This window comes from Harpegnathos saltator, unplaced genomic scaffold, assembly GCF_003227715.2.
Source record: "Harpegnathos saltator strain DR-91 unplaced genomic scaffold, Hsal_v8.6 scaffold184, whole genome shotgun sequence".
NCBI lineage: Eukaryota > Metazoa > Arthropoda > Insecta > Hymenoptera > Formicidae > Harpegnathos > Harpegnathos saltator.
In genome coordinates this window covers 1,220,508-1,234,974 of record NW_020229966.1, presented here as the reverse complement: position 1 = coordinate 1,234,974, position 14,467 = coordinate 1,220,508, and the positions used below count along the sequence as shown (strand labels likewise).

Genomic DNA, 14,467 nt, shown 5'->3' with positions numbered 1-14,467 from the left:
GTTTGTTACATCGACATTAATCCTCCGTCTCATTACAGAGTTTTATACCGTGCGATACGGCGAGCGGTGCGATTAATCAGTCGCCGCTCGTCGTCGGCCGTCGCGTTCGACTCGCCTGCGCGATTATTTCCTACGAGATCTTGCGGGACATCTCTCGGGATTACGATCGATGACATTTACGAGAGAGACCGAGAGACGAGCAGAAGAGAGAGAGAGAGAGAGAGAGAGTACATGTGCGCGGCCACATCGGTCACGCTAATTGATTCGTAATTCGATACATTCGCCCATCCGATGTGCGTCGTCGCTGATCCGCGCGTTCGATTCGAGCGCGCGGTTTATTCCACGTCGCGTGCTTCGCGACCGCGCGTTGCCTTCATTACACCATTCAGGGCGCAAGGAGAGAGAACGAGAGAGAGAGAGAGAGAGAGAGAGAGAGAGAGAGAGAGAGAGAGAGAGAGAGAGAGAGAGAGATCGGACGGGTACAGGGCTGATGCAGAAAGGAAACGCGGCGCGAATCGAGCCTCTCTCGGGACGTTAAAGCGCATCGGGTGATAAATTTCGCGGAGGTCGATACGCGCGCGGTCACTCCTCGTATCTCGATATCGTTAATTATCCGTCAGGGCCGCGCGTTGTTACGGGACGCGTGTAATGAGCGGTGTCAGGTGATCGAGGCTCGTTTGAGCGTATCGGCTGGCGCCGAGGTCGCCGCGAGAGGAGCCGGCATGAGCCGTCTTCGCGCGTCGACACCTACCTGAGAACGCGCATCGCGCGAGCATTGTAATCACCGCGCGTGATGTATCGCGCTACATTAGACAGCCGTCGACGCGCGCCCGCGCCTTCGTCGACGAGATCTCCGCGGCTCTTTTCTCGGTTTCTCGGCGCGCCGCGCAAACGGAACAGCGATGGGCGACGATGAAATATGCGCGGCGCAGCTCGAGTCGCCGAATACGCGACTCGCGATCAATCGCGATCGATTTCGATCGTCGCGCGCGGATCAAGCCGGACACTGGATCCCGATTTCGTTCCCGCGGTCGGCGCGAAGTGCGCGCGACAAGAGTGACGTCAGTCTCACCTCGACCGTTCCTCGACGGAGTAGGCGAGCGATCGGCTCGGGCTCTCGTCGTTAACGGCAAGCCGTGCCACGGCACGATATTTAGCGGCCGTGAAAGTTGTTCTCGCCGGGGAATCGGGAAGACGCACGCAATCGCGCATTAACTCGCCACCGCGCGCGCGGCGCTCACCACGGCATCTCATCGCTATATTTCATTGCCGACTCCGGGGGAACAAAGCCCCTCTCGCGAGAGAGGAGTATCGGTTACCTCATGAGCCTCTTCGTGTACGTCGAGTACTCTTTTCAACGCCTCCGACGGTCCCTCCCTCCTGACGGAAACCCCCTTTTCTTTTTCCTTCTTTCTCGCTCTCCCCTCCTCGCTCTCGCTCTCTCTCTCTCTCTCTCTCTCTCTCTCTCTCTCTCTCTCTCTCTATCCATCTATATCCATCTTGCTCTCTTCTATCCCACTCTCTTGCATCTCTTTCTCTTTCTCGTCTCTTCGATCCGTCTCCACCTCGTTCCGCTCTTTCCTCCCGAGTTCCTCTCGCCTCGGCGCAGTCCGCCTCTGCCCGATTCTTCTTTTCAGCGCGCATAATACGCTCCTTTAGCCCCCTAATGAGCGGCAATTACTGTGTCTCTACGGCTAACGATCAGTGACGATCGATGATCCCTCTCTCGCGCGGAGGGCCTCCGCGTGCACGCCCTCCGTGAACCGGCGACCATTTGTTCGAGAACGAAACAAAGATGGACCGACCGGCCAGACCGGCGCGCGCGATAACACACCTCGGTCCGCCGAGGTGCCCGCCGAGGGGGATCGATGAAGTTGCAGCGCGCGGCATCTCCTGCCCTCCCCGTGAGCGCGTCGTTCCGTGCGTGGAAAACTCGTCTCGCGCGCGAGACCCGCCGAGTCGAGCTGGAATATTAATGAAATGACGATCGATGCTGGACTTACCACCGCTCGCTCGCGTACGCTCGCGCGCGACTGCTCGTTAAGTAGGGGGCTAATTACAAGTACGCGAGAGAGAGAAAGAAAGAAAGAGACCAACCTAATGACTGTTCTCTGACCGCCGAGAGGGGCGACTCGCCCGGCGATTTTGAGCAAATATCGCGCGAGATCGGTACCGTCCTGCGAAAATCTCGCCCGAGAGAGACGCCCTCGGAAAGGTACGTCGAAAGGTTTCAAGAGAATCGCGCGCGAAACGAGAGGGGGCGGGGGATGGAGCGTAGCGCGAGCTTTGCGCAATTTTCTCATCGAGATACGGCGTTAGCGCCGCGCGCAGTTCACACGCACGCGCGCGTTATAACTCGGAGCCATTAAGCCGAGAAATAGCGGCGGCGATTACGTATTGCTACACTCGATCGGCCGCATTATACGGCGAGCTCATTTCGCTCCGGACGGGGAGCATGAATGAGCGCTCTCGATGAATGATCTCTCGCGCGCAGTTACACGTTCAAGGCTGATCGAATTGTGCTAACGAGACAATGGCCGGTTCCGATTCAGCCGAATGCAAATAACAATGTTTCGTTCGAATTCGAAATTCGCTTTCGTTCGCGCTATACCCGATATGGCGATCAGCGATACGGCGAGCGTGTAAATTTCGATCAGTCGTCAAGAATTACACGGCGTTCGCTTTTTTCCCCTCCTCCCCGCGCGGGCCGCGCCGATCGATCGCGCGCACGCATTCGGATTAGCGATTCACGGAATAAAACAACGAAAATCCTGGCTCTCGCGCGCGCGCGCGCGCGCGCCGCAAAGCAAAGCAAAAGCCAGTCCTGTGGAAAACCAAATTTCATCGGCAGCGAATGTACCGGCCGACCGACCGAACACCGAAGAACGCTTCTGCGTTCGGCGTAATGTTATTTTCGTGCTTCCGTCGTATGATCGCGCGCGCGCTTCCTCAAATATAGATCCGCGTCACGTGAGTGGGCGTGATGAGATCTCGCTTGTAAACGCGGCCGCGTGTCGTTGCCGCGGCAATCTCGCTTCGGGAAAGGGACAAAGGATCGAATCGGCGACCGGGTGCCTGCGGATTGCGTCCGACGAGCAGCGCGGAACAGTAGATCCGAACATAGAGAGAAAGAAAGAAAGAGGGGGAGGGAGGAGGAGAGAGAACAGCAAAGAGAAAGAAGGAGAGCGAACGTGCGAGGTGACGTGGAGGTGGATGGATGATAGGTCGGCGAGAGAGTGAGTAGGTGTGCGCGCGCGCGCGCGCGGGAGGGGGGCCGGAGTGATTGCCGGATGCACGTCAGCGGACGATTCCGTGTTACGAATCGATATCATCGTACGAATTAGTAGCTTGCGGTCCAATATCTCGCCCTAATATTTCGCCCCTGACGACTCCCCCATCGGGGAGTAGTCTCTCGTCGTCGGCACACAAGCAAGTTTCCGCGGCTGGCGTAGGTGACCCCCGTGCGTTTAGGGGAACCCCCACGGCGACGGCGTGAAAACAGGCACCGGTCGCTCTGCCAGCGCTATACTGGTGAAACAAAAAGCGATCCCGGCGGAAACAAGTGACAGCTGGCTCGCACACGTCAATTACCTATTTGTACCTTCCGTCCCTCACCGCCGCGCCGCCGCCGCCGCCGCCGCCGCCGCCGCTGCCGCGTCGTCTTCGTAGGAGGCGAGCGAATCGTCTCGTGAAACGAGTCTAATGATTTGTCGACGGACCAACATCGCCAGCCATCAATGGGAACTCTCTTCTCCCCTCCCTTTCTCTCTCTCTCTCTCTCTCTCTCTCTCTCTCTCTCTCTCTCTCTCTCTCTCTCTCTGTCTCTCTCTTTTTCTCGCTGTCCCTCCTCAAGCTGGTTCCTTTGAAAGTTTGTCCGTCTCGAAGACGGAAATGCTCGTGGCAGGCTCTTGAACGAAGGACTATCAGTCGGCGAGTTAATCACGCGTTACCGCGGATTAACAACAGCGTGATTAACCACGTTCGTTAACGAGGCGTCACGTGCGCGTCGGTAGGCGCGGTAGCGCGGTGGAACGCGTTTTCCGGTTTCTTCGTGCGTTCATCATCGTCGCGAGTTCACCTCGGACGCGGCGGCGACTGTTCGAGTGGTTCGTCGCGTGATTCCGCGGGGGCGTGTTTAATTGCGCGCGCTGAGACTCCGAGAAAGGGGCTAGCAATGAGGGGAACAAGAGGGCAGGGGCAGGGGCAGGGGCAGGGCTCTTAGTGAGCGGGCAAAGTGGCGGTTTTTCGCGCGAGCTCGCGGCAGCTCCACGCGCGCTCCCGTTCTCTCCGGCCTTCCGCTCACGAGGACGAGCGCGCTCGCTCGCAGGTCGCCATCAATCACGTTAGCTCGTGACAACCCTTGACAAAAAGCTGCCACGCGAATTGCGCGGCCACCCCGGGCGAGTGGCGGTAATACCCGAGTTCTTTTTCATTGCTTCCTGAATATCGCTCAGAATGTCGAAATACGGAATCATTAGTAACCGCCCCGCTCTCGCGCGATCCCGGGGCCGCGCGACTCGCCGCCCCGCGTCTCGTCGCTCTTCGCGCCGCCACGACCGCGCTGCCCCGCCGCAATCTATCACGAAGGGCTCGTGCGAGCAGGTGTCATGGCAGTCTGGCGCTAATGATCCTGGACATCCAACGTGGAATTAATCATTGCCTTTGTCTCTACTGCTTTTTGCTCGCTACGCACTCGCCGCGGCTTTTCGGCTCTCTCCCTCCCTCTCCCTGTCTGTGTGTGTGTGTGTGTGTGTGTCACTCTTCCTCTTTCACTCCGTCTCTCACTCGCTCTCTTTCGGCGAATTGCGTGTTCGCCGCTCTTTGGTCATTATCGTCGTTAACTCGCCCTGACCAGTGTTCCCTATCTCTTTCTCCCTCCCTCCCTCGTCGGTCTCGATGACTAACGCTTTCGGGAAGATCGCCGGTGTTCGATCGCCAACGACGCGGGGCGACCGCGCAGCTAGCGGTCAACCGTGTGAAGTCATTTTCTTTTTTTTCCATCGGTATTCGCGTCACACACCAGGGCGACGCGAGTCGCACGCGGACGTGTGTTGATTCGCCCCGTCGTCGTCGTCGTCGTCGTCGTCGTCGTCGTTGTCGTCGTCGTCGCCCGTCCGGGCCTACACCGTTCAATTTATACGTAAGGCAAAGGCTTGGAGGAGGACTGACAACCTGAAATGACAACCTAATCGACGCTCTCTCGGTGGCCTTAATGTCCCGCTCGTGTAATATCCAAAGGTCAAGTTGATCCGTTGTAAAACACACATGCGCGAAGGCGGCGCGTCCGGCTCCTGCGGCCGAGGTAGGCCGAGCCCCGAGTTTCGCAGAGCGAAGCGCGCCGTTCACACGCGCCGATTTGCGCGGCTCCTTCCCCGCGACGCGCGAAAATATTCGCGCTGCCGCAATTTTCTCACGCGCTCCGCCGCGCCGCGCCGCGCCGCGCGCGAGACGCTTTCCGAAACGGGAATCCCCCGGCGCTGATTCGTCGGACAGCTGTCGCGTCCATCTGCGGACGGACATGCAGCCGAAGACACACCGCCAGGACATTTTTCGTGCTGCAAGATTGCGCAACGCGATGACATCCGCGTCTTCTGTATTCCTTTCTCGTTTAAGGTCATCAAGATAACGGCGGTAGTTCGCTGAGTGACACTTGACCGTGACTCGGGAGAAGAAGGTACCGGAAGACATGTAGTAATGATTCGAAAGGACTTGTGTGTGTGTGTGTGTGTGTGTGTGTGCGTGTGCACTGCGCTCACGAGCGCGCGCGCAAAGCGCAGGAGGAGGGACTTTCACGCGCCATAAATCCTGCCACCGCGCATCCTTCCCCCGTCCGTTGATTTGGATTTTATGTAAAGGTCCTCAGAGTGCGCTTCCTCCAAGTGTCGCGACAAATAACAGTCTTCTCGTTCTTCCTCCGAGACGATGCGCGCCGTCTAATCAAACGCGCAAATTCTCGCGGGAGAGCTCGAGTCTCGTCGTGAGGTTCGTCGAGAGAGAGAGAGAGAGAGAGAGAGGGGGGGGGCGGGAGGGGGTGATGGAAGAAAGAGCGCGGTTAATTTTCTCCTTCCGCGGTCCGAGGCAAGGGTATCCGTAAAAAGCAAGAATAACGCCAACGGAAAGACGAGCGCGAACGAGCGGGCTGACAGGATGAAGCAGCGAATGAAAGTAAACGCGAGCGAGTAAGCGAACAACCCGCGCGCGCGGCTTCGCCACGAGATACAGATCTCGGTAAAACAAAAGGGCGCGAGTTGGCTGGCGCACACCTCTTCCAGCGGCCCGCAGTCGCTCTCGGATAAAAAGAAGGGAAAAAGCGCAGTCGAGGTCTCGCCGTTCACAAAGGAAGGAAGTAACCCGGCATCGCGAATCCTGATGGAAGAACAGGTCCGGGGCGGGCGCGGTATAACGGCGGGGTACGGCTGGGGCAAGGGGCTGGCGGCGGTGGCGGTGGCGACGGTGGCGGCGGCGGCGGCGGCGGCGGCGGCGGCGGCGGCGGCGACGACGGGTGTTGGCAAGCAGACGGGATCTGCGTGGAAACGCAAACAGCGCGCGGGTCTCTAATACACCGGGGACTTTATCAAAATCTGATAACTTCAGAGGCGAAGGCAACGAAAGAGGAGAGGGAAAGGGACAGAGATAGACAGAGAGAGAGAGAGAGAGAGAGAGAGAGAGAGAGAGAGCCGGAACACGCTCGAGCTAAGCCACCCCCGAAAAGCCGGCAACGCAGAGGGTTGTTGAGGTGGTTACATTCCCTCGACTCCCCTCTGACCGTAGACGCCTCCAGGAAGCCTCGATTCTCGCGCAAGCCAAGTTTTCTTGGACGTAATGCGAACCGTTACGTTTGTATTCGCGCGAGGATTTCCGCTTGCGAGCGGATATCCAACTCACGCACGCACGCGCTCGACTTCCCTCTGCGTGCGTGCAATTATTAATTCGCAATTAGTGATTAGCAACGTGGTCCCGCGGAAACCAGCCGAAACGCATAACGAGATTCGCGAGACTTATGGCTGCTACGGACGTCCTTCCGTCAGGCTGTATGTGTGTGCGCATGTGACGATCGACAAGGAAAATATCGAGACACGAAGCAGGCCACCACTCGCAGCCGGCAAATTGATGGCGATTATTTTCCTCTTCTCGCTGCGATTCGATGATAACTGATTATACGCGGATGCGTCGCAATGTGTCCTCGTGGCGGAATTCTACCGTCCGCGTTCTACCGCAACATGCGATGGTGCACGTAAAGCACCAACGGGAAGCAAGCGAACGAACAAGCAAGCAAGCAAGCAAGCAAGCAAGCAAGCAAGCAAGCAAGCAAGCAAGCAACCAACCTACCAACCTACCTATCTACCCTACTCACCCCACCCGCACCATTCTCGTCCCCGTAATATATAGCTCTTACGTTACACCCGCGCACACACACACACACACGCACACATACACAACAGCGGCGACGGCCGCTTCGCATCCACACACACACACACACACACACACATATATACACAGTTACGCGCGCGCGAGAGTAGCTACGTGCGAGAGCACGGAGATTGCTCCGGGGCTTTCGGGGTTGAGCATATTGAATAACTCGCTCGCTGGACCGCGAAAATATACCGCGAGGCTGGCAGTATGCGGATCGACGTTTCTGAAAGGACCTTCCAGGATCCTTGGGGGCGGGCACTGTATCCTGTCTACGTGTCTACCTAACCCACCCCAGGCTATAACGACGACACGACGTCGACGGCGGCGGCGACGACGACGACGACGACGACGACGACGACGACGACGACGACAACTACGCGACGCAGGAGAGACTCGCTTCGGCATTACCCTCTCGTGTGTCAGAACTGAAAATGCACCACGAAGGGAATTTCGTTATAACGTCGGGAGCTGCGACGTTCTTCGCGGGCGTCGACACGTGACGAAAATGAAACATTTGGGACGCGCACGGCTGAGCCGTCTCCTTGATCGTCCGCACCTTCTCGACGACGACAACGCGGTAGGAACGATGGTTCGGCGGATGGTAATAATCGTGGAAGTCGGTGGCTAAATTGCACCGATTACACTGACGTAAATCGATGCAGGGAGTAACGCGGAACCACGACGCGCGAAATATTTTTCAATCGTAAGAGAAGGGAGAGCGGCGGCGGCGAAGGGGGGGGGAGGACGTGGAGGAGGAGGTGGAGGAAAAACTGCGCGGAAAATCGCGCGGAATTTTTAGTACGGAATGTACTTATTTACCAGAATTTTATAGTCTGATCGTTGGCGGATTTTATCAATTGCGAATTAAGCTCTTTACAATGCGCGACGGGTGCCTTCCTCTCGCCGGTGTTGTTCAGAATTTATAATTCGCGAATAAAAAGGGAATTGCCTAAAAGAGTGGAAAGTACGGCTGATAGATGGAAAAATGGCAGAAAAAAGCCGCTATTTTTTTGTGGATTACATTATTCAGCGTTTCGGAACTAACAACGATTGTAACAAACAGCGTTATCCAGCGATGCAAAATATCTCTTATGAATTTTTTAATGGTATGCTTTTTTCCATGTACGCGGCTAATGAACGCTACCTGTACTCGGTGACCGAGTTATTAAATATTGGAAGCACGTAACAAAAAGCATGAAAAAGCCATTTCGATATAAATAGAAATTGGATGCGGAGAAAAATTACAGAGAAGAGTTTCTCCATATAATACCAAATATAGAATAAAGAGAGAGAGAGAGAGAGAGAGAGAGAGAGAGAGAGAGAGAGAGGGAGAGAGAGAAATAGAGATAAAGAGAGAGAGCGAGAGAAAAGAAAAAGACAAATAAAGTGCTTATGAAAATGATACAACGTAAAGATTATTGTCAATTTTAGCAGCAGATCGAAGAATTTTGCCGTCTGCTTGTCGCTTAATTTTTAATATTTCCACGCGATAGATGTTTGATAATTGTAAATGGAGAGCTTACAATTAATATAACGCAGATTTTCAAGCGATGTTCTAGGAATATGAAAAAAAATCTCTAGCGTTGTTTTCCTTTTGTTTGTTTTCCAATTATGAAACAATAGCACACTGTGCATCGCGGAATTCCGCCAACATCAAAATCCATACGCCGGTCGGTGTGTCTGAAAGGACCTGCCGGGGTCTTTGGGAGGCTTTCTATCTTCTCCTACGTCTCTCTAGGCGTAGGACGTGCACACAAGCGAGGTCCTCGTCCTGGGATTCGAAGGATTACGTGCGGGAAAATGTGGCTCGGGGCCAGATACGGAATGTCATTACGTCGGGTAACGATAGGTACATCGCAGCCATTGTTGGATAGCTTCGGTGGAATAAAGAGCCGCGGGACTGCGACTAACGTGAACGATCTTTTGAAGCGCTTCGCGTTTTTTTCAATAATGCGACGGTAAAATGGTGCACTAGATCTTGCATCGCGAGCAAGTTCCGCACGTTTAAGCGCGATATTTTTATCCCGGACTTTTAATCGTCAAGCAGAAAGAGAAAAAGAGAGAGAGAGAGAGTAGCTGAAATAATAATAGTTACACGATACCTTTCCACCGGGACCGAGCACAATCGCATCCTGACGAAATAATGATAATTTGTTAGCGCAGCACGTCGATATAAGATAAACATATAAGATTCACACATAAATGCGAAAAGAGCGCAGGATGCGCGGCAGCGTCGCTAATTAATTAGCGACAGCGAGTCCGGGCGTTTAACGTTGCCGTTAGTAACGCCGTAAATGTGAAAACAACATCGTCGGATACGTACGATGGTTCTCTCTCTCTCTCTCTCTCTCTCTCTCTCTCTCTCTCCCTCTGTCATGCGGATGCAAATGACGAGTGTTTATAAAACGAAAGTGGTCACGCGCGTTCACTCGAGCCACGCTGCAAATTGCACGAGCGCAAGAGAGTTGCGGAGGAATGTGCGATCAGCGGGATTTATAATCCGGCGGGAGCGATCGCGCGCGCTTAAAAACGCATTTCGGCGATTCTTTTCGAGAAAGCCGCGCGACGGCATGTCTACGCGGCTCGGCCGATCGCGGGGTGACGTGCGTGCACGAAACACGCGTCCAGCGGCATTTCCGACGCAATTAATCATCACGCGGGCGCGCAGGAACCGCTGGCACAGTTTTGACTCGATCTTATCGCGCCGTCGCGCACATAATTTCAACGAGAGAGCGCCGGTTCTATCGAATAAATCTCGCGCATACGAATATTTTTCCTCGCGCTCCGCCGGAAAAGCAGCGCGACACGCAGCGAGAGAGATCGCGCGAGAAGCGATCTATTTTATCGTCCATGACGCAACGGGTTGTTCTATTGTTGCGGGGGGGTTACGTGGCGAAATGTTACATAAACATTTTCCCACGCCTCTAATGACACGCGCGCGATTGCAACGCAACAGTGTCGCGATGCGGCGCAGCGCGCGCCTGTATGCACGCGCGTTCAAAAAAGCAGCGCAAATTCCAAACCTGTAATCTTTGCCCGTTGCGCGAGCTCATCAAGATCAATTAGAGCAGTATGGTCGAGCCGCATCGCCGATCGTTAACGGTATATCAGTTACAGCGTTAGACGTAGATAATGACAATTAATGACTTCATTTGCAGCGCAATAATTATACGACACGTTCGCGAACGCACGCACGCGCGCGCGCACACACACACACACACACACACAAACACACATATGCATATTCTGGGACGGATGTGAGTCAGTCTTCCACTTGGCGACTTTCCACTTGGAAAAATTGCAGATCCATGCATATACGTGTGCGCAGGTTATCGAAACATTTATCCTGATTCGCGATTGAAATAACAAGCCGATACGGAATAAATTAACATTTCGATCTGCCGGAATGCTGCGTCGCGCTCGCGAGAATCGTTACCGATACGGGCCGGCGGAGAGGAGAGGTCGAGGGAGGAAAAGGCGAACTTGTCGCTCGATATCGAGAGAACGACAGGCCTCGCTTTTCGCGAAATTAAGCCTTGGTTATGTGTGTTTTTTTAGTCGACGATAGGTCGCGAAGTCCGGCGTCGTAAGTCACTTCTGTCTCTGTTAGACATCCATCGGACGTCTCCGTTCCCGACGAGTTTGATCCGAAGAGGGTTCTTAGTATACAGAGACCCGACCGCTTCGTGCGTCGCGCGTGAAAATCGGCCGATTAATTCGACGGGTCATTTAGAGACCACGACGTGTATCTTAAACTGAGGTACAATCGAAGACGACTCCGCGTCGCGATTCTACATCCACATCGTTTGACAGACGCGTTCTACGCGACTCTGGCAGTCGACCGGGATCGAAGATACGATGTATCACGCTCGAATTAGAATATATTAGCATAGCAAATAAGTGTGCTCGCACGAGTTTCCAATGGGCGCGACTAGTTGTCACTCGCGTGGAACCCGTCTCGAGCGGACTTTGCGGCGATGCGCTTCATAAGCGCCAACGAGAGGCTGCAGGACAGCATCTCAGGAGCAGCTTGTGAAAAATTGCCGTTTCGCACCCGCGAGCAGTCTATCTCGGGACTCTGTAATTGTCCGAAAAGATGCAGCGTTATTCAGAGCCGTGGAAGAGGAAAAATATTTCCGCCGCGCGATATTCTCCTCCTCTGTCTCCTTTCATTCGCTCGCACAAAGACGGAGAGAGCGAGGATCTCAGACTGATTCAAATGCTATTTTAAAGCTATCCTGGAACTTCGGCGCCCGAGTATATCGTCGAACGCAGGGATAGAGAAGAGAAAGCGAGAGAGAGAGAGAGAGAGAGAGAGAGAGAGAGAGAGGGGGGGGAGGGGGAGGAGAGAGCAAGCGCGACGTCAAAACACAATTTGAAAGACGTAATTCGAAAATCGTCGTTCGCCCGACGGCAGCGACCCTTCGTCGGACGTCAAAATGAAATTACGCGACCCTCCACACGGGGACCTTGGGGCACGCACAAAGGCTCGTTTGCCGAGGACACAGTACAACAATCTGTCTAAAGGGACCTAAACCACTAATCGTTTCGCGATTAACTTCCATTAAACGCTACTTAATGAACAAAACTTTCCGTCTACGTCGCGACCAACCGCAGACGGAATCTCCACGAGGCGTGATCGCGTCTGTGTGAATTGAGCTCTTCGATTTATCACAGCGCGGATATCCTCCTCGCGCGTGACGTTTCGCGAGGCGCGCGTTTCGACGCGAACATGCGATCCTACGAGTTATGTGAGAGAGAATCAACATGAGCGAGTCGGAGAAAGCGAGCGAGTGAGCGAGAGAGAGAGAGAGAGAGAGAGAGAGAGAGAGATGTAAGACCGATGAACACCGTTCAGAAGATAGTTTCCGACACTCTCTGCTGCAATTTGTAAATTTATACTTTCGACGCAAAGGTAACCTTCGCAATGCTGCTGAAAGATAATACATGGGTGCGTGTGAGAAAGTGTTGGTACGACACGGGAAATGTCCACCATAAACATTAGACCGCGTCAAAACATGTTCGCCATATGGATTCATTGCCTAGGCACGTGTTATCCACAAAAGTTTCTCAAAAAAGTTTCCCTGTGTTCTTTCTCGATCAGCGAAGCTTCCAATCTTCGCTCGGTGTGCCGTTCGTCATTTGCAACTTCCTTATATTTACACATCGCGTTTGCAATCGGCCATTTCCATCGCGCGGTTTCGTATCGCCGAGCTGCCCTGCACACTCCCGCTGCCTCTTGACGTACATGTGTTTCGTATCCGAGATCCAAACGCACTACAAAGTCGTCGACGGCCGCGCGCACCGATTCTTTTATTTCGCAGAAAAAGGCCATCGCGATTTGAACGAGTCCGGCGACTCGGAGTTTGACAAAGTGGACAAGTCGTCGGACGGGTGCTCGCGCGACGGAAATGCGATTTTCGTCGTTAAACGATTGTGGCGATCTAGGCCGCTTCTGCTCCCCTTGTGTCTAACGGGACATTTCGGAAGAGAAAAGAAACCGAAAAGGGGGGAGATGCGTTTTGTAGCACGTACCTATTCTTCGCCGCAGCGGCTCGGTCCCTTTGCCTCCTGTTCTTGAACCAATTCCCGACCTGCGTCGGCGTGAGACCCGTCGCGGAGGCCAGCTCTCTCTTTTTGCCCGGATTCGGATAGGGATCCTGCAGATACCACTCTCGCAACAGCGACCTGGTCCTCTCCTTGAAGCAGTGCGTCTTCTGCTCGCCGTCCCAGATCGTCCTCGGCAGCGGGAATTTTTTCCGGACGCGGTACTTGTCCACCGGGCCCAACGGCCTGCCGCGCAGCTTCTCGGCCTCTTGATAGTGCGCCTCCAGCCACATGGCTTGCAGCTTACCGTGCGAGTCCTTGGTGAACTTGTGCCTCTCCAGAATCGCGTAGAGCTCGCGATATTGCCCCGAGTGGAAGGCCACGATGGCGCGCGCCCTGAGGACAGCCTCGCTCTGATTGAGTTCTTGGATGTTGGGGTGCGCGACCGGTAGGCTCCATAGAAACCTGGCCAGCCTCTCGATGTCACCGCTCTCCTCCAAGGTCTCGCAGACCGTGGCCACTTGGCCGACGGTGAAGGACAACGTCGGTAGCGCGAACACCGGTGCAGGTACAATCGGACCGTTGCCGTTCGGTCCCGCGGTGCTGTTGCCGGCGGGCGCTACGGTGGACATTTTCCCTGGAGTCTCTGGCGATCAGCCGACGGATCCGCACTACCGGACTCCGCTCTGCCACTTCTGTCGCGGAGCGTCGATGTCACCCGGACGCAAGGAGGCGGCGGCTGTTGTCGCGGCTGAGGAGGCGCGACGCTACGATTTATGCTTGCCCTTGGCTCTTCTCATGATTCGTCACGATCGCGGTCCCTCATCACGAACGGATGAAACCAACTGTCACTGGCGGCGACTTTTCCACTTCACCATCGGCACTACGCTCCGAGAGGGCTCCGGCTCCCCGGCTGTTACAGCGGCATAGACGGACGCTACCGACGCACAAGAGAGCGGTCTCCTCAACCTTCTCTCATAAAGACCGAACTGAATGGGATCGCTCGTTGTGCTGGACGACGACTGTCCGTCTGCTGCTGCGGCAGGTAATCAATTCTGAGAGCCCACATTGGCGTTCTATCTTTCTCGAGTCGCGTCACGTCACTGTCTAATTTGGAGGCGACTCGCTCCCGTAGCTCGGCTCGCTCGTATCCCGCCGCTTGCTCGTGTTGACTGGAGAGCAGCGGAGCAGACCACGTCGCAAGAGACAGAGACAGGTAGAAAGAGAAAGAGGAAGAGAGAGAGAGAGAGAGAGAGAGAGAGAGAGAGAGAGAGAAAGAGAGTGAGGGAATGAGAGAGAAAGAGAGAGAGAGAGAGAGAGAGAGAGAGAGAGAGAGAGAGAGAGAGAGAGAGCTCCTCGGGGATGTTCACCGAAAATCGCTAGCGAACCACTGTCAGTCGCGACTCGTTCACGCGAACGTCCTCCAGGTCGTCGTTCAGGTAACACCCACTAGGCCAGGCACGCTGACGCTCTGCCACGTCGTGGGGATATCACGCGAGGCCGCTGT

The 14,467-nt window shown here is 54.9% G+C and overlaps 1 protein-coding gene across 2 annotated transcripts in view; it reads right to left on the bottom strand.

The window, feature by feature from the left end:
- The window catches only part of Optix (optix), a 54,089-nt gene extending 39,883 nt beyond the window's left edge, over nt 1-14,206 (bottom strand). For both annotated transcript variants that reach the window (XM_019841402.2, XM_025297739.1), the window contains exon 1: nt 12,949-14,206. In XM_019841402.2, coding sequence (XP_019696961.2) covers nt 12,949-13,592 — 644 coding nt within the window. In that variant the 5' untranslated portion in view covers nt 13,593-14,206. The remainder of the gene's footprint in view (nt 1-12,948) is intronic.
- Nucleotides 14,207-14,467: the final 261 nt, after the last annotated feature.